At 36.2% G+C, this 20,746-nt stretch overlaps 3 protein-coding genes and 2 pseudogenes across 3 annotated transcripts; 3 read left to right on the top strand and 2 right to left on the bottom strand.

Moving 5' to 3' along the window:
* Positions 1-4,112: 4,112 nt before the first annotated feature.
* Positions 4,113-4,888, top strand: LOC108834283 (uncharacterized). Its single transcript, XM_018607628.2, has one exon. It carries the CDS (start codon positions 4,244-4,246, stop codon positions 4,724-4,726), a length of 483 nt encoding a protein of 160 aa, XP_018463130.2. The 5' UTR covers positions 4,113-4,243; the 3' UTR covers positions 4,727-4,888.
* Positions 4,889-5,032: 144 nt separating this feature from the next.
* Positions 5,033-7,527, bottom strand: LOC108834281 (DNA-directed RNA polymerase I subunit 1-like; annotated as a pseudogene).
* Positions 7,528-8,658: 1,131 nt separating this feature from the next.
* LOC108861928 (phragmoplastin DRP1E-like) lies at positions 8,659-12,337 on the top strand (annotated as a pseudogene).
* Positions 12,338-16,285: 3,948 nt separating this feature from the next.
* LOC108861924 (E3 ubiquitin-protein ligase ATL4) lies at positions 16,286-17,799 on the top strand. The gene has a single exon (XM_018635913.2). It carries the CDS (start codon positions 16,620-16,622, stop codon positions 17,565-17,567), a length of 948 nt encoding a protein of 315 aa, XP_018491415.1. The 5' UTR covers positions 16,286-16,619; the 3' UTR covers positions 17,568-17,799.
* Positions 17,800-19,023: 1,224 nt separating this feature from the next.
* On the bottom strand, positions 19,024-20,255 carry LOC108861925 (uncharacterized). The gene has a single exon (XM_018635914.2). It carries the CDS (start codon positions 20,000-20,002, stop codon positions 19,178-19,180), a length of 825 nt encoding a protein of 274 aa, XP_018491416.1. The 5' UTR covers positions 20,003-20,255; the 3' UTR covers positions 19,024-19,177.
* Between the last annotated feature and the right edge of the window lie 491 nt (positions 20,256-20,746).

Here is a 20,746-nt window from a genome sequence, read left to right as displayed (position 1 = left end):
CTTTAGTTTTGAAAATAAATTTATTTAAATTAATATTTGCCAACAACTGATATATAATTTCACTTCTTCTAATAATGTATAAATAAATTAATATATAAAATAATTCTTCACTATTTTATTATAAATTTTTTAAATAAGATTACAAAATAGCAAGACATAATAGTAATATTACCAACAAAAAGTTATTTGCAAACATGAAACTCGTATTCGGAACTGCATGGTTTATTAGTGTGGTCCACAATAAGTATTCGTGACCCCACATTGTTCGGAATCTAACAAGGATCTGACTAGGCAACTCTCGCAAGACGACAAAAGGAATCACTAAAATGGGACCCATATAAATAACCGAGGCCCAATTCTCCAATCAATCTGTCCCTTAGGGGCCCATTACAGCTACTTTATGCCCCCCCCCCCCTCCCCCCCTTCGCTCGTACAATTGTTTGTGATACAACCAACTAAACCACTTAACTTACCTGTGGGCTGTGGCACGAGCGGTATATATTCGCCAGCTGAGGTCATATTCTTTGATAAGTGGCAGTATCTGAAAGCCTCGAGTGTTGAGGACTCGTTTCTTTGCATGTAAAACAAGGAGCATTTTGGTCAAAAAAATAATTTCCACAAATTCAAAATATTCAAGTGAAAAATACTCTAATATGTAAACACTCGTACAAATTACAAAGTACCGTATTATGCAAAACTCTCTTCTTTAGGTGACAAATCATGCAACTATCATCAACCTCTTCCTTCTCTCATCTCCTCAATTCTATTGCCGTCTCTGTGAAACCTAATATAATGTCAATCATCCACCGTCCACGGTTACATCTATAATGAATCGAAGAAAAATTTATGTGATCAATTTCCGTTACAAACACGACTTTTGGAATTCTAATCTCTAACGTGATAAAATCATTTCAATTTCTTCAAAAAAAAAAAAATCATTTCAAACCATCTGAGCAGTTAAAATCCGATACAAGATTTTAGGCTATTATCAATTCATGTTTCTCGACGTAGCTTTAATGGTAAACAACCCGGCATAGACGATGTTTCTCTCTATAGCTTTAATGTCTTTTAATTTTCCAGAAAATAATTAACTAACTATGCATTCATAAAAAAAAATATCTATGCCGGAGTAGATATTTAGACCAACTTTGGAAACTAAACACAACAATGTATCTATCAGAAAAAAAAACTTTTGAAAATATTAAACTTTCAAAAAAAAATATTGGTTTTTTTTCAAAAAAAAAAAAAAATATTGGCCAATGTAATGTTAAAATTAATATTACATCAAGACAAATCAATTTAGGGGAATGTATTCGATTTAATGTTTGATGTGATTTGATTTTTAATGAGATTTTAGATTATTTTAACAAGTTGCGGAAATTTAGTTAATTTTTGTTAAACTATTCTAGAATATCAATTAAAATCATGAGATTTGGGTTTTCATTTTTTTAAAATAAAAAATTTCACTTAAGCACCCTAAAATCACATGAAAACTTTAAAATCTCACAAGTTAAAATATTTTTAATAATAGTGTATTTCAAAGTATTTTACGAAATGTCAAGTTTAATAACAGTGAATTTTAAATGAGTTTTTAAAATTCATATTTGAATAACAGTAAATTTGTTATTTTAATACAAATTACTTAAAACTCTCAGTTGAATACACCTGCCTTAATATCAGGTAAGTTAATTCTTTAAAATTAACATAAAATACTTTAATATAAATATAATATGTATTAAAATCATTATCATACAAGGTTAAATGAACCTTTTAACTATATAAGATGGAAATTAGATGATTTCACAAAATTATTGAACATCGATCATAGCAGAAAAAACATATTGGTAAAAAATATTGATCTTAGAATATATAAATATAAAATATCACATTAACTAATTATAGACAATATACCATAAAACTAACTGAAACAATGCTTGGAAGTTTGTACTCACCATAAAACTATAAACAAAATTTTATTTTAACAATTCCATTACAATCAATTGAAGTAATGAATATTAACAAAAAAATAAAATACAAAAGAATATACATCACTAGGAAGTCTGCGCTTCCGACGAAAATTTGTTCCATTATACTTTTTAACATTAATTTTTTAGTCTAAACGATTTTGTTTTAAATTTTGTGCAGATCATTATTTTTTAAAGTATATTTTTTAAATCATCATATTTTTCCGTTGATTTTTTTTTTTGTTGTAAAAGATTTGAGGTTAGTTTCGGTACTATTGAATACATTTTCTAACACAATTATTGTAGTTATTAATGAAATTGTGTTATATTTTATATGTCTGTGTAAATATTTTAACTTGTTTGTTTGGTATAAATAATCTAATTTCATTTCTACTATGTTTGTTTGTTGTGAAGTTATTTTATATTGTTTCTTTGTTGGATTATGTAAAGACATATTTTTTAGTTTCTATCCATATTAAAATTATGGTTGGATTTTTTATTTTAGTACATAATATTTTATTTTTTACATTTATTTTAATTGAATATAATAACCCTACATTCCGTGTTCACAATATTTATAAAAGTATTTATAATAAAAAATTAATGAAAAATTCATAAATATTTAACTTATTATCGATTATATGTAACATTAACTTTCACTATTTTTCTACAACAACTTTCACTATTTGTTTTATTATTGTCTTCTGATAAGGGAAAATGAATGTCAAAAATAAAACACAGCATATATTAGTGTCAAGTCTTATTAGGTGAAGGTGTGTTGTGATGCTTTTATTGCTTCTTTCGCAGCTCGATCAAGCACGTTTAGTGTTTTATTAATGTGCATTAGCATATTCAGCTACTGAAACATGGAAACTGTAGAGCACACAGATGAGAAGGGAAGAGACGTAATGCGAAGATTCATGTTGCTTATTGGACTTTGGAGAGGGAAGGCCCAGTAGGGGATTCAACTTGTCATAGAAAGGGGAGTTTTTGTCGAAAAATAAACTTGATTTGGATATTAATAGGCTAACAATTCACTAATGAACAAAACTTAGCTTCACCCCCTAAGGTGAATCTCTACATTCACCCACCAATAGGAATTAGTTAATTAAGATTTGATATCTCTTAAAAAAGGAAACCAAGTAATAAGAATTTAATGAAATAAAATTATGTTTTTAGATAAAAAAAAATAGTAGCAATTATAAAAAAATATTTTTTTTAATATTGATAAATACGTCAGAAAATACTAAACCATAAACCCTAAACCCTAAATTATAAATACTAAACCCTAAACCCTTGGGGAAAGCCTGAACCCTTGGGCAAATCCTACATCCTAAATCGTTAATCTTAAACCCTAAACCCTTAATCATAAACAATAATATTAAACCCTAAATTCTAAACACGAAACCCTAAACCCTAAACTCTTTGACAAATATTAAATCATAAACCCTTAATCCTAAACCATAAACCATTTTGGAATTTAGGATTTAGGGTTTAGTATTAGGGGTTATAATTTAGGGTTTAGGGATTAGGATTTAGTTTATGATTTAAGGTTTGGTTTAAATTTAAGGGTTTAGGGTATAGGATTTGCCCAAGGGTTCAGGCTTTTCCCTAAGATTTAGGGTTTAGTATTTACAATTTAAGGTTTAGGGTTTAGAATTTAGGGTTTAGGTTTAGTATTTTCTGACGGATTTATCAATATTAAAAAAAAAAATTTTTTTGATAATTGCTACTATTTTTTATTTATCTAAAAACATAATTTTATTTCATTAAATTCTTATTAATTAGTTTCCTTTTTTAAGAGATATCAAATCTCAATTAACTAATTCCTATTGGTGGGTGAATGTAGAGGTTCACCTTAGGGGTGAAGCTAAGTTTTATTCTTCACTAATCATGTGTTGATTCAAACTTAGCTCAAGTTTTAGGAAAGTCTCCCGCTTCCCTCAGATAAAAATCTATATTTTCACAGAATTATCTAGATAATTAGAATAAGATTATCTTTTGACCAAACAAATTAGAATAAGATTATCTAGATATTTTAATAGAATTTTATAGATTTAGGATTAAAATATATGAGATTTTTTTTGTATTTTAGATTTATAAGAATCATCGAAGTAGTAATAAATCTTCTTCTAAATAATTAAAAAAAAAAAAAATTCTTTCTTTCCAAACACTTTAAATACTTTCTGCAAAGTTTTTTTTCATTCCAAACAGTTTTAACGTAGAAGCAGCGTTGGCCGCCGATTTCGATTACGATCCTATCTCGAGGCTGAGAGAAGATGGTGATGACGTCATCTTCATCCGATTCCAAACCTGGAATCAACGAAGCGCCGTCAAAAAAACTTGGAGACTCGTCCCCGGAGCTAGGAGATTCGAACTCTTCAGAGAAACTTGGAGACTCGTCCCCAGAGCTAGGAGATTCCAACTCTTCAGAGGAACTTGGAGATTCGGAAGAGAGCGTGTTTTGCTTGTTCATGAAAGAAGGTGATTGCAAAGACTCATTCACGGCTTGGGAAGTTTGTGTGGAGGAAGCTAAGAAGAAGAACGAAGACTTCGTCCCCAAGTGTAGGGAATTCACTGCTACCATGTATAATTGTATGCTTGCTCACTCCGATTATTACCAGCCTATTCTTTTAGCGGAGAAAGTTTATTATGAAGATGAAGAGACGATGAAGGAGATAGAGGAAGCCGAGAAGAACAAGGTCAAACAAGACATCTCTCAAGAAGACGATGTGGCTGCGACGAAGCTAGCTCAGGGTTGACTACCTTAGAGTATAGGTTAACTTTTTTTTTTAATGTTTCTTTTTTTGCTCCAAGGGATTTTATCAATATTGGATTTTTTATGAAATTACTTTTTTCTTTTGTCAGCTTTGATCTCAAGTTTCTTTGATTTGAATGAGAGGTCCGCATTGTCTCTTGGTTTATTTCTGTTAGTATGTTTTAGATTGGTGTGATTGAGAGCCTTGTTCAACCCAACCATTCTCGTCAAAACTAAACTAGGATCAATCAAAGTCGGTTCTGATAAGAAAGAGCAAAAAGAAAAGAAACATATTAACCAAGATGAATAATTTGGAGGAAAAAAATCTTATTTGATAACTCATCTCATTCTCTATCTTCTTATTTCATGGTTTTCTTCTTATTACTGTAAGATATTCTTGCAAACTAGTGTCAGCGGAAAGGGGCAAGTTGAATACTATTGTATCTTCTTTACAAAATTAACAAGACAAGACGGTGAGTATACTCACAGAACTCTAATCGTCTTTTATCTTGGTCCTCATCGTAGTCGAATGGTAATGGAACAGAGACATGAATGCTCTGTATTTCCCAACGTTGTTCAAATGCTCCTTCTCTAATCTGTACCAAGAAACACGAAAAAAAAAACAGAGAGTTACTAACTTAATATTGGCAACACACAGTCTGTGGGATCCGTGATATGAGTTAATTAAGTATTTTTCTTTTACCTGAAAAAATTCCATATACCACGACGAATAATCTCAAGACTAGCAACAATGGTAACCATCGTCTGTCTTTGTAAAGTCAAAATTTTTAATGGACCCTGTGCCACTGCACCCCCAGCACATGCCTAGAGCCGGGCCTGATTTGTCTCCATAGTATATCACTTGAGGATCACCACAGTTAGCCACCCTACACCGTTCGATCTTCCCAAGGTTCTGGATGTAAACTTTCTGTGCTGCTTTTTGAGCAACCTGTGTGTAAGAGAGTAGTATGAGGGCTTAGCACACATCAGAATCATAAGGGTAATAAATAGCTTCAAGGAAAAGGTACCTGAGCAAGTAATATATGAGGCTCATTTTAATGAATCTTGAAGTGGACTCAAATGTCTTTCCTTTGACTTCCGCAAAGACGTGTCTGTCTTTTTCACCCACCACTGACAAATCTTTGTCTCTTCTTTTTACTCCCTTCTTGAACATTCTTTACCTCTTACTTGGCTTCCAGGCTATCTTACTGCGGTTCTGGGGTCCCTTCCTTGCTAACTTCTGCGTTCTCATCTCAGGGTCAATTATTCCACTAGCTGAAGATTCATTCTTCTCATCGTCATCACTTTCCTCATAATCCTGCTCATCTGTTGCTTGCTTCTTCCGTTTCTGTGCATCTGCACCAAGATCATCAGCCTCTGTATCCTCGCCCTCGTCATCATCACCTCCAGTCTTCTTTCCACTGTCAGAATCATCATTATCCGTTTAATTTCCAGATTTTGGACCGTTGTCTTTCTCAACCTTTATGCATCTGATTCTAAAAAGTATTTTTATGCGAGTCTGTCTATAGCGTCTTCCAACTTCCTGAAAAACGTAACAGTCATATTTCTTCCCAGTCTTCTTCAGTAATATCGGTGTGCTTTGGATAATGCTCTGGCTTATAGAATATAGAGATTTATCTTAAGCTTGTGAATACTACAAAATTCACCCCCATGAACTGCAAATGGTATAACGAACACTTCTATACTCTTTATAATATCTGCTACCGTAATCTTCCTCAACTTATCAGTAATTTGACTTGCATCATCACTGCACAAATGACAAAGTTCGGGCCAAAAATTTTCAATTTCATATTACTATAGTGTTCTATAAATAAGGATGGAAAGTAAGGATAAGTGAGTACCAATGTGATTCAGTTCGTCATCTGTGTTGATGGCACTCCTACAGATTGTGCAGCAAGTACACCTACAGGCTCCCCTGGTTGGGCGAGACTTGCAAAGAATTTTGACTCGAGAAAATCTTTTTGTCTCACCAATTTAGAAGCAATATGTTCTTTCATAGGCATTGCCTCCACAAACTTCTCAGCTCCTTTCTTAAGAGTAATAGGAAGATCAGTTATGTAACTACTGGATCTAACTACTGGATCCAGATAGCATGCTTCGCTACATCTTTGAAGGAACATATCTTTATTCTGAATAAAGTTAAATAACAACATAAGTTTCCGAAAAGCAGATACAGATAAGGAAAAGTCTAAACCGTTTGAAAAGGAAGGCTTACTATTGTCATTTCTTTGAACTTTTCGATGAAGCTAGACTGATGAACATCGACGCCATCTTCACCATATTGAAACTGAATGATGGACCCATCAGCATCCCGTATTGTACAATCATAGTTGACTTTCAGGCTCTCAAGATTTTTCATCAAACATCTCTGCAGATACCCACTACGTGATGTCCTCAGTGCAGTATCAACTAACCTGTAAACCAGAATGTCTTAAGCGATTACAAAGCGCCAGAACAAAGATATCAAAGACTTCCAAAAGAAATATCACAGGAAATGCAATACAACAAGACCTCAGTAAAGGTATTACTCATAACCATTTTAAAAAATTTGGTAAAAACTACTCTAACAAGTAAGAAACAATTTATGTTCAAAAAGTAAAATTAAAGTTTTATGCTACTTACCCTTCTTCGTCCAGCCATACAATGAAAGTAGTATTCTTGGGGGCGAAGAGCGCTAAGGAATCTATCACTAATAAAACCTCCAGCTCTAGGTGACCAATCCCATGGATGGAAGCAAGGTAACGTCTGTCTTCCCAGTAACCATTCGGGGAACTCTTTTTCCATCTAAATCTTGCTGGCCAAGGTGAGAAGAAATTTGCTGGGAATTAACCTGCACAACGTCGATAACATGAGTAAGAACTGATGAAAAATTACTTGCTGCAATAGGGGCTCCATTAAAAAAAGTAAATATAACAAGAGGTTCTGTCTTTTGGTAAACTGCTTATTTATCCCATTTCCAAAAAAAAAAATAGTTTGACAACTTCGCATAAGCTAAATTTGAAAATAGAAAATACAATGTCTAACCATATATCTAGAGACTGATGGTTAGGAGACTTCTGATATAGTTTGACCTATCGATTCTATCACAAACAATCTCTCAAAATCAATCACAACACTCCAAACACTTTATTGAATCAATGAGAACGGTGAAATACACTTTGTATCCAGAAACCAATTGAGATACGGTGGCGTAACCCACACGTAATCTCCCCTCAATACTCTCGTCTCAGTCTCAACATACAAATCTATCCCTCTCCAACTCCAAAGGACTCTTTTTATAGTTAACTTCACTCGTAACAAACTCTAACTAACTCTAACTAACTCTTAAACCGACTAACAACCGTGATCAGCCAATCCATGAGTTTCATTCTTCCAGCTCAACGATCCCGCGTGGTCAGGCTTATAGAGTTGCTTATATAAAAAAAGAGCGACGTCACTGACTGTGAAATCACAAATCACTCAAAGAATCATGACTAAAAAACATCACACTCCCTGCGAAGCTCTAAAGACCTTGCTCTCGAGGATCCCAGACTCAGCTAACGACGGAGAGATGAAGAAGACGATGGAAAACGCGATCAAGAAATGCTGCGAAGAAGTGAAAACTAACTCTTCAGCTGTTAAAGTCCTCAAGTGTGTTAATGAGATGCGCGCCTCCGCTTCCTCCGCCTCGGCTTCCCTCGCCTCCGCCTCGGCTTCCCTCGCCTCCGCCTCCGCTTCCTCCACCTCCGCTTCCCCCGCCTCCGCTTCCTCCGCCTCGTCCTCCGGCAAAAAGTAAAGTAGAGGATTCGATCCGATGATATTGGAGATTTAATATCTCGGTTTATTCTGGTTTAGATTGGTTATTGTCTTTTGGTTTAGTAAACCTTGTATATAAGCTTCATTTCATTACTTTGTACGTTTGAGAGAGATATTAATAAACAAATACTTTTGGATCTTCTTCTTCGTTGTTAGCTTCTGCGTTTTCTGGTTGTGGCATACATATATTCCTTGTGTAAATTGATCGTGTGCTTGCTCCGATGATGATGAAGAAACGATCCAAGTTTCGGAGTCGCAAGTCCATCTCCGATTCTGCGATTTCTTCACATCGCACAAAACCTGACGGTTATATATTTGGATCTCTACCTCGACCACCAGAGAACTGTTCCGATATGCTTTGGCGATGCAATCTTGCTGGTATGGTGTATCTGAGGTATCGAAACTCTCTCTTTAGGCATATATTCTCTGGATCCCTCCAAGTTGATGATGATGTTGACATAGCTGTGTTCATAGAGAGATAACTATTACGTTAGAGAATTCTCAACAGAATCTAGGATATGGAATTGATAAGGGATGGTTAGTTATGTTGCTAGATCATCCTGATTTCATGTTCAGAACAAATATGCAGCTGGTTTCAAGAGAACGCAACAAGGATGGCTTGATTCTCATTTACACCTTTTGCAAGTTCACAAGATTTAGAGTCTTTTGAGTTAATAACTGTATGTTGTGGTGGTGTTCATGAACTACGTATGAGTTCCGCACATGTCTTTGGAAGTTTGAATTGAAACGTAAGGAGAAGGGAGATGACGACTATGGAGAGCTTGATTGGGCTGGTTAATAGGATACAGAGAGCATGTACCGTGATCGGTGACTACGGTGGTGGAACTGGAGATAACGCTTTCAATTCTCTCTGCGAGCTCTCCCAACCGTCGCCGGGTCGTCGGTGGTCAGGTGATTTCTCCGGTTTAAGTAGCTTTGACTTCTTCTTCCTCTGTTGACTCTTTCAACTTTCTTCTTGTGCAGAGTTCTGGGAAATCTTCAGTTTTTGAGAGCATAGTTGGGAGAGATTTTCTTCCTAGAGGATCCGGTTTGAAAAGTCTTAACCTTTACTGTTAGTCTGTTTGTGTAATACTGCATAAAAACTCGGGTCTTGAAGAAGAAGTGTTTGGTGTAGGTATTGTTACGAGGCGTCCTTTGGTGTTGCAGCTGCATAAGACAGAGGAAGGAACTGAGGAGTATGCAGAGTTTCTTCATCTTCCCAAGTTACAGTTTAACGATTTCGGTATGTACCTTAACATTTATGGGATTGTTATTGTTGGGTATGAATGTATATGTGTTCTGCTTCTGTCATATTTTCATGATTACTTAGGTTTTGTTATAGTATTAGTATCCATGTGGTTTATGGGTTCTGTCTAGAAAATTCTTTGATGTCGAAAGTGTTCGTTGACTTTTGCTTGAAAATTCATTGATGTCTGCAGCTTTGGTTCGCAAGGAGATTCAAGATGAGTAAACAGATATCACAGGGAAGAGTAAACAGATATCTCCACTTCCTGTTCACCTCATTGTCGTCCCTCCTAATGGTCTGCTTTTATCATAATCTGTAAACTACTTTTTTTTTTAAGAAAAAGTTTCTGTAAGGCTTTACTCTCTTCTCTTTTTTCTGGAACTGACTTTGATGTTTCCTCCTTTTTTCTGTTGTTTGATTTGGAAACAGTTGTGAATCTAACCCTCTTTGATTTACCTGGTTTAACCAAAGTTGCTGTTGGTATGCTTGTCTTATCTATTGGTTGGGTTTCAATTTCTTTATTATTTACTGGTTTAGTGAAAATTTTGACACTATCTTTGATTTGCAGAGGGAGAGCCAGAACCATTGTTGAGGATATCGAGTCCATGGTTCGCACATACGTGGATAAGGTCAGAATTGCTATTTCTTTAGTCTGTAGACATTTTACAAATGCAAGACCATATAAAAACCATTGAGTAGTACTATTTGCTTTCCTTTTGATAATTGTAATGATGCTTTTTCTAGTTCCTTTATTGGTTAGTTCTGTTTGTTTGCAGCCGAACTGCATCATATTAGCTATATCTCCTGCCAACCAAGACATAGCTACATCGGATGCAATCAAGCTCGCCAAAGAAGTAGATCCAACAGGTCTGTTTATTGTCCTGGTGGAAGTGGATGACATATTTTTGCAGCAACTTTTGTCTTTTAGTAATGAAATGAAGTTTTTGATCATCCCAGGCGAGAGAACATTTGGTGTTCTTACCAAGTTAGACCTGATGGACAAAGGATTTAACGAATTAGAAGTTAGACCTGATGTAACACTCAAAAACGAACGGATAAAGAAGTTGCTTACTTCTAATGCGTTAGCTTTGTCCATCATCGCATGTTGCTGGGGTGAGTCTTTCTCTATATGAAACCATTTCTCTTCTATGATGATAACTTCTTGGCTATGGGCTAATATGTTGGTCTCACTCTCAGGCTCAGCTACATACATACTGGAGGTATGCCGTACATTTGATAAGATATTCAAGGAGCATCTGGATGGAGGGTAAACAGCTGCTTCTTGTTGAAGTTTCTACCAGTTGCTTGATGTAGAACTTTTTTCTCAAGGTAATGTTACGTTTGTAGGCATCGTGGAGGTGACCGTATCTAGGAGTCTTCGACAACCAACCCCCAGCTGCACTTAAAAAAGCTTCCTTCCGATCGTCATATGTCTACAAAGTGTGAAGAGAATCGTCTCTGAAGCAGATGGTTATCAACCTCACTTGATTGCACCAGAACAGGGTTATCGCCGTCTTATTGAAGGGGCGTTAGGTTACTTTAGAGGTCCAGCTGAGGCTTCTGTGGACGCTGTAAGTTCTTTCTACACCCTTCACTTTCAGTTTTTATTATATAGAGGAACATAATGAGTTTGGTGCAACAGGTTCACTTTGTCATGAAAGAGCTTGTGAGGAAGTCAATTGCAGAAACTCAGGAGCTGAAGTGTTTCCCTTCACGCCAAGTGGAGCTTGCTGCTGCAGCCAACACATCATTGGAGAAGTTCGGGGTAAATAGCAAGAAGTCGGTCATTAGACTTGTTGAGATGGAGTCTGCGTATCTAACAGCTGAGTTCTTCAGGAAACTTCCTCAAGAAATGGAAAGACCTGCAGTATCCAACAGCAAAAACCAAACCGCTTCTCCTTCACCTGCAACACAAGACCTATACGTAGATGGACATTTCAGAAGGATAGCATCAAATGTGTCTGCGTACGTCAGCATGGTTTCAGACACACTTCGCAACACCATCCCGAAAGGTTGTATTTATTGTCAAGTTAGACAAGCTAAGCTCGCGTTGCTCAATTACTTCTACAGTCAGATTAGCAAGAGAGAGGTAAGACTATAGACTAAAATAAATGACTCAACTCTTAGATTCTGATTCTGTGCTCATATATATATATGGTCACAGGGGAAAAACTTGGGAGAGTTGCTAGACGAAGATCCAGCTTTGATGGGTAGGAGACTTGAGTGTGCACAGAGGCTTGAGTTGTATAAGAAAGCTAGAGATGAGATTGATGCAGTTGCTTAGGTTCGATGGTTTTTGTGATTAGAGGAGACATTTGTCTTCCAAAGACAAGTCTTACAGTGGTATGTTAAGATTTATTGATTTCAAAGCCTTTTCACTACGGTTTTCTTCGTTTTCTTTCTTATAAATACATCTGGTCTAATGATGTATTGTTTTGTTATTAGATGATAGAGACCGCATTAGAAAGTCAGCTATTACTTGAAGGTTATAGAATGTCTCATTTTTTGAATTTGATTATATGTCATGCTTGCTGTTTGTAAGCACATAATACATATAGTTTGATCATGTCGTCTATAAAGATAAAGCTGAAGTGTGTGTCTGGACCTGGTGATGGTTTTTGTGATTAGAAAGCTATAACTTTGTGTGTTTATAAAAGTTTGTTGGACTAGTAATCTGTTCGTTGGCTATTTCCTTTGTATGTAATTATCATCATCAACTCTCCATGTCCAGACGTTTGTAATGTATAAACTTTCAGTTTCTAGTTAAAAACGGCGTGGCGTTTCGCTTCAGGGATAATAGACCGTATGTAGTTGTAACAAACTGATGTGACGTTTGTCGTTGGTAACGCTGTGTCGTCTCTTGTTTTTAGTAGAGGACTCGGTTCCGTTTCCAACAGAAAACAGAACGGCATTAGTTAAGTTCCACAAAGGCAAGTGACAAAAAAAAAAAAGTTCCACAAAGGCTTCATCTTCATCGTGTCTTTCTTCTCCTCTGTTTACTTGAACCTTTGTTAGGTTTAATATTGGGTTCCACTAATCATGTGTTGGTTCAAACTTAGCCCAGATTTAGAAAATCTCTCAATCTCCCACTTCCCTTGGATAAAAATCTAGGTATTTTCGTAGAATTATCTAGATAATTAGGATGAGATTATCTAGATATTTTCATAGAATTATCTAGATGACTAGAATAAAATTATTTAGATATTTTAATGGAAAATTATCTAGATTTATAATTAAAATATATGAGATTTTTTTATATTTTAAAGACTATAAGTACATGCACTCTCAAATTTATAAGAATCATCCGAGTAATAATAAACAGGTGCAATTCTTTTAACTAGATTACTTTCAAGTTTTTGCCCAAAACGAGATTCTAATAAAAAAAAGTGACCAAAATATTTTATTTAATAAGTAAAAAAATTTTGTACCTTAGATATATAAATACAAATAAATAAATAAATAAAATAAAATAAAAATTAAAGTTTTAGATTATATGTTTTTAAATTCAATTTTTTATAGTTTTCTTTTTTTGAAAGTTTTTTTATTTTTAATTTCTTTCTTTTGAAATTCGAAAATACTTTTTGAAACAGTTTTTAAAAAATATTTTCAAAATTTTAATATTTAACTTTTTGAATCAGTAGTTTGAATAACTTTTTTATAGTACTCCCATTCCGCATACTTCTGTATGCGGAATGGGAGTACTACGTTACAAGAAGCCGAGTTAGAGAAGAATAAATATGTGGTTTATGTCTTAGACGTAATCGCTGATGCAGGGTGTCCACGGTGTTCCAGGAAGTCTCTATTTGTATCCATGAAGGAGAATTTGTAATCCAGAACGATTTGTATCCATGCAAATCTCAGCATAACATTCAAAACCTTAATACATGTTCTTAAACATCAGTTGCTATGAAACATGTTTTGATCAAATGAATATATAATATATATATATATATATATATATATATATATTCTTTCGATTTTGAGACTCACCATTGCCATGAAGTATAAATAATATTCCTCCCATACGGATCATTGGACTGTATCCACTAGAGAACATCATGTAATCCGCGATGAGGTTCAAGTGTCTGATGCTAACTGAGATACATGTACGGATGTACCGTATGATTTGAAAACATGGTTTATTTTCCTGATTATCGTCTCTCTCTCTCTCTCTCTCTCTCTCTCTCTCTCTCTCTCTCTCTCTCTCTCTCTCTCTCTCTCTCTCTCTCTCTCTCTCTCTCTCTCTCTCTCTCTCTCTCTCTCTCTCTCTCTCTCTCTCTCTCTCTCTCTCTCTCCAACTCCAAATGTATTGAGCATGTCGCGAATGCTGTTAAAAGTATGTTACTCGAGTAGATGTTAAAAACAATGTTTGTATTCCAAAAGATCAAGCAATTACAAGGGTTTGAGAGAATTGTTACTCTCCCCTCTCCTATTATCTTTGATCTAATCTCTGGATACCTATTATTGTTGCTTAGATATTCTTTATATAGTGAAGTCTTCCTTGGCATTCTCTTTCCGTGAGTTGTTAAGGCCACTTGCCCATCTCCACGTCATTAATCCTTGCACACGTCACTGATCCATACCTAACAAAGTACCTCATTTTAGTTCATAATTCTCCTACTTCATTGTATGAACTTTGTAAACTTGTGGTAATGATCTATAAGCTGATTTAAGAATCTTTAACAATGTACATCATGATTGCCAAAAAGCCTTGTTTCTGCCTATTGGAAGGCAGTGAGCATATTGTCATACAAGGTGAATGTGATTATGGTTAAAGTTTTGTGATTGCTTGATGTATTTTTGTCTATATGTATTGTTTACATGTTTCAGGAAGATACATACCAAGATTAGTGTGTGGGAACCTCACTTCATATCTTACAAATACTTTAGCATAAATGTGTAGTTATGTTCATTGATCCTAATTTTATGTGGTGATTGAACATACAGCAAAAATTCAGACTAACCTCAAGATCTTACATCGAATTCTCTTTAGATTCTTTTGATTCATGATTTGTTCGTTTTGTCTGTAGATTCGGCTTCTTTTTTGGAGACCCTTTGACTTTGAGACTTTGAGCCAGGGAGCTAAGAAATCGTCTAAGCAGTTTTTTTCCTTTTTTAGGTTGTAGATCTAGATTAGAAAAAGAAGAACATGCTTAGAGTGCAATATAAGTAAAGTATACAAGATACGAGTAAACAAATTGATTTTGGAAAGGAAATATTCATGGTTTGAATGATTAAAAGTAGCTAGGTTGTCTGTTTTAGTGACTTTGTTGTCCTTTCAGCAGTACAGACACGAGAGGACACCTCCATGTTCCTTTCATTTCCTCGTTACATTAGTTCACTTAAATTCTCTCTAACGTTTTTAAAATTTATACTGAATGTAGATTATTCGAAAAACATTCTCTTTCAATCGAGTAATCGAACCACGACAAGTTTGGCTATGCCTTTGTATGATTAGTCAACATCGAGATACGATGGTTTAATATTGATTTAAGTTATTTTAGTGGCAAATCAGATATAAACCTTCCAGACAAGTTGTATCTGCATGCAGTTTCATGTATTTGGTGGCATAGTTTCCGGATAGCTTCCTTGATGTATCTTCATATTGTATAATCCATGTGTATTACAAAAAATATGAGACCTTAATGGAAGATTGGAAGTATGGAGGCTTGCTACGAACGTGCAACTGCAACCTTAATTTACGCAAAGCATTACAGATGCAACCCCAAAAAACAATAATATCCAATAACGATTAGTCATGTGTATTTGAACGTCCATCAGTCCAAGCATTACGTGATGGACTTAATATTACAAATGGCACTCTGATTTTGCATACCCTAATAAAAGCTGTGTTCACATGTTCCCTGCGTAGTCGTATTAATTTTAAGCCAACTAACTTTGCGGAATTCATATAATATACTGTTTTCGTTTTGTCTCGTACCGAAATTTCTTTAAAACAACTGAACATATATGAATTAACTAAGGTTCTGCGTAATATAGAATGTTCTATTCATATGATTTACAAACACAAAGAAGATATGTTTCACCACAATGTTATCGTCCTTTTAGCATTTCCTAATAATCAATGGATTAATTCTGATTAAACATTTCTTGTACATTTGTACGTGATACTAGTTTGAATCTTAAACCCACTTAAACCGGTTTACTTTAAGCTTCATTTCGTTTCGCAAAAAGAGGAACTTTTTTTTTCCGGGTTCTGTTGCATAAATAAAAACCTCGGATTTTGTAACACTTGGCAGAGAAACTATTTATGGATATCGGAAAGGATAGTGTGAAAAACAATGATAGCCATGACATATTTTTATACAAAAGCAACATAAAGTTTAAACAATAATCATAAGAATCGGCTAAAATGTCAAAATGGTATCGATCTGTTTTTAAACTCAACAAGGTAAGCACAAAATAAAGGAAAGACTCAAGATATGATACCAAAACCTCCAAATAAGAAAGAAACACACAAAGATAACTGTATCCCTTAAGAAAAACCTTTAACGATGTAGTCACAACATATATAACCTATACTAGCCAGTAGCCAATTCACATCGAGAGCTAAGCTAGCTGAAAAGTGAAAAACAAGCCTTTAATTTGATTAAACTTTATGGTAGTAGTATTAAATATCGACACAGTTTTAAGTTGGTTTGGTTAACATTTACTACTTCTCTGCTACCTCTTTCCCAACGTCCCCCCTTTATAGATCCGTCCTCTCTATTTAGTCCACGACCCTCACGTGACTCACACGTGACCTCATTTCTTCTTCCACCGCCATTAATACAAATTACAAACAGTTCTCTCTCTCACAAAAGAGCTTAAGCAAATGGACTCTCACATCAACCCTAGCCATGGCGGAAACTCTTCTTCTCTCGATAGTCTCAGACCGAGCGCATTCGCCACCACCATCATCCTTCTCATCACTCTCATCATCTCCGTCTCCATTTGCTTCCTCCTCCGCTGCCTCAACCGCTGTAACCACCACTCCCCTCTCTCTCCATCTCCCTCCTCCGATTCCCTCCGATTCTCTACTACTAGCCGAGTCTCCCCCGAAACAGAACGATCATCCTCGGTGCTCGACTCCCTCCCGGTTTTCAAATTCTCCTCCGTCACTCGCCGATCAACCTCCACTAACTCCAGCGACTGCGCCGTCTGTTTGTCGAAGTTCGAGCCGGAGGATCAGCTTCGTCTTCTGCCTCTCTGCTGCCACGCCTTTCACGCCGATTGTATCGATATCTGGCTCGCGTCTAATCAAACGTGTCCGCTTTGTCGCTCTCCTCTGTTCGCTTCCGATTCCGATCTGATGACGAAGGCTCTCGGCGGAGAAGGAGAAGGAGATAACAGTTTCCTTATCGAAATCGGATCGATCAGCCGTCGCAACAATCCGATTCCAGAACCCGACGATCAGCACCGGTCTTACTCAATCGGATCGTTCGATTATGTAGTAGACGACGTCGAATCTGAAATCTCAGAGTCCAATTTCGATCAAACGCGAAAACAGGAAGACGAGCATGCGACTGCGGTGGCGGTTACGACGTCAGATTATAATCTTGCGTTTGAAGCGAGTTTGGCGGGAGATATAGGTAACGAAGGTTCTAGAAGCTGGCTTAGGGATTACGTGGACAGACTCTCGCATGGTATATCGTTCAAAACTTCAGGTAGATTTTTTACTGGGAGCAGTCGTGGGAGCGAGGAATTGACGGTGGTGGATTTAGAAGCTAATCATGCCGGAGAAGAGATTAGTGAGATTTTCCGGTGGATCTCAGGTGTGTGAGTGTGACTCTGAATGACACATCAAATTTTATTCATTTACTTGGTTGGAAAGAAAGGAAACAGAGCCCTTTTGCTTTTGGTTCGTACATATTAAACAGTACTCAAAACTTTTTTCAGTATTTTAAATGGTACTAAAAGTTGGATAACTTGTTTCCAATGGGCAAGTAGCGTTGATGAGATACTGATCTATAAGCCCAAACCCAATATCCTGAATTTGGGCCAACATTTGGCGAACCCAGTTCCAACACAAGTAAATGTAAAATGATTGGTTCGGAAACCAATCCAAAAACGCTATGCATGCTTCTGTTATAGGTTTGACAGGAAATGTTGAGTTCAAAAGAACGGCATGATGTAGCACAACCTTAGTTCTTTCCAACTTTAGCTTCTCCGTTTGTGTTATGAAGCTTTATACCATCAAAATACGTTCTATAGCCACAACCTTAGTTCAGCTTATATTCATCTCAGAATGCCATTTTAAAGTTCATACAGAAATTAAATTAAATCAGTTCAAATTATTGCAAAGCTTGAGAGAGAGAAAAAGTGTGCCAAACAAGAATATAAAAACTAGAAGAAAACGGCAAGAGCAATGTGATTAGGACACGCCAACCGAATTCAAATCTCAGGGACCCTCTCTCTTACATTTAAACGTTTGGGTTATTGGCAACTTTTATAAAGTTGATTTGAAACACTTCGATGTTGTACTTCGTTTATTAAAAGTCTACAAAAGATATTGAGACTTGTGTCATAATAAGTGATAATATAGCTTTGTAGGTCTATGTGTTGAAGTGGACTAGAGAGGAGCAATTGTGGAAACCAAGATAATCTTTTTTTAAGGTGAAGACAAAAACAAAGTCAAAACAGTTGCACTTTTGACTCCAACAGAAGTTCATCGTTCAATATTCAGTTAATTTCAAAACTTCGACCGCCGAAATGCTAATTACAGTACAGAATGACTAGTTTAGTGACCGTATCAGCATAGTAGTAAAGATCGATTAGCTACCCTGGTTCCGTTCTATTACAGGCCTTACGGGAACACAATTTAGTGTGTAGGTCTGGACTATTTAGTGTGTAGGTTTGGTTTCATCTGGTTCGGCGGTTGTATGGATTAGACTGCAATTTTCTTTTATTTTTTGTAACCAAAAGTGCACTTTGTATGTTTTGACAAATCCTAACGAGATTACTCATATGCTATAAAACATAACGACTATATCTTTAGTCAACCCCTTAGAAAAATGGATTAATCGGATCAGGCTTGACATTAATAAAGATGACAGTATGAACTAATTTCAGTAGACTATCAAATGGTATGATCAGTCTTTTAATTTGTACACCTAAGAGAGAAGTAATTTTTTCCATAAGAACAATATAATGACACAACATTGCTTCTCCTAATATCCCAAGAACAAAGACTTTGCTCCATTTACAAATTAAGAACACAAATAAGAAACCCAAATGTGTTTAAACTATTTTTCTTTCTGATGATTCACCAGCAAAGTCAAATAAAAAGCTTGATTTTTATATAAAATAAATCCATCAATATCTTTAGTAGTTACGAGGATACACACTTATGGCGCTAAGTCAAACATTGACCAAACCTGCCCACCAATAAACTCAACGGCGGTGATTGACTCTACCTATATCCACAAGCTTCTTCGATCTATTCGCGCCAAACGACGCCGCTTCCGCGATATGCGGCTTCTCCGGCACCGTTACCTCGCCGACGACACTCCCGTTAAACTCCGACGGGAATCTGATTTTCCGTCTAAACGGACAGTTAGGACTCGCTCTCACCAACGGACTCAAACAGAAAGCCATCCCCGACATGCTCTTCCCTATCCTCCTCCCCGGAGTTCTTCTCGATTCCGACGGTGGCTCGTTTTCATCCTCTCCTTCGATATCCCTCGCCGGCGACATTCCTCGACAGAACACTCGCTGAGGTCTGCGACTAGAGATCACGTCCTCGATGGTCGTCGTCGTCGGCTGCTTCTTGGAGAGAAACGAAGAGATCCACGACCGAGACGAGGAGGAAGAAGAGGAGCAAGAGACTCGAGACTTGGTATCGGAGTCGAAATCGTCAGATCTAGCTCTGAACAGATTGGAGAGTCTCGAAGCTCTGCTCGATTTGGTAGACGAACGGTTCGATTCGAAGTCCCTGCAGGAGAATCCTGTATCCACCTGAGGCGTGGTGATGAACCGGCGGCGATGATCTCCTCCTACTCCGGCGTCGGATTTTCTACGGGCTGCGTAAGGAGAAACAGAGCGAGGGAAAATCAGGTTATTTGATCTACGCGATTGGTGATGGTTGTTGTTGTAGTTGTTGTCATCTTCTGTGACGGCGGCGGAAGCGGCGAGGGAGAGGAGACGTTCGCGGAGGCAAGAAGCGCAGACGCCGGCGGTGCTGCTGCTGAGATCGACGGTGTGTCTTTTACACCTCATCGGGAAAGAAAAAGGAAGTGTTTTGTGGAGATCGGAGAGAGGAGAAGGATGATGATATGACCGGAAAGTTTTTGTTTTAACTAATCGCCGAGAGTTTCGCTGTTATAGTGATGTGACAACCTGTAAAGGAGAAGAAAGAAAGCAGAAGCTTTGGTGGTAAAGGTTTTGGCTTTTTATAACATCTCTCTGTTTTATGAGAGAGATAGAAATGACTCGGAGGAGAGAGAATAATGCATTCTCTGGCGGAATCAAGAGTCGAGAGATTCAAAGTATTTACATAAAGCTATGGATGATTTGTAATTTAGACGGATATCATCGTCATCATGTCAAATATTTATTTCTATATGTTACAAATTCTATACCGATTACGTATTTAGTTCAGTTAACATTTATATCAGTTATTTGTCAAAAAAAAAACATTTATATCAGTTTAGTTGACTAGAAAATTGCATGATTTATAGTTTTGAACATGGGCAAAGCCAAATCTTATATTATTCAGAACTTTTTTTGTATAAAAAAATCAAAAGAAATTAATGGTTCTATAGTTTTATCATCCCAAGATGTTGCACATTTGACATTTAGTTAATTACAATCAATTTGAATTTACTTATACTTATATGATCATTATTTAAACAGTTTGATACAAGACATCATTATTTTAAAACAAACGCCATTATACTTGGTTACTTGATATGTTCTGATTCTTGCAGAAGGATAAATCTTACTCATGGTTGACCTTGCTTT

Source organism: Raphanus sativus, chromosome 5, assembly GCF_000801105.2.
Source record: "Raphanus sativus cultivar WK10039 chromosome 5, ASM80110v3, whole genome shotgun sequence".
In the NCBI taxonomy this organism is placed as follows: Eukaryota; Viridiplantae; Streptophyta; class Magnoliopsida; order Brassicales; family Brassicaceae; genus Raphanus; species Raphanus sativus.
Note: the sequence above shows the minus strand (reverse complement) of the source record. Positions and strands in the feature narration are given on the sequence as shown.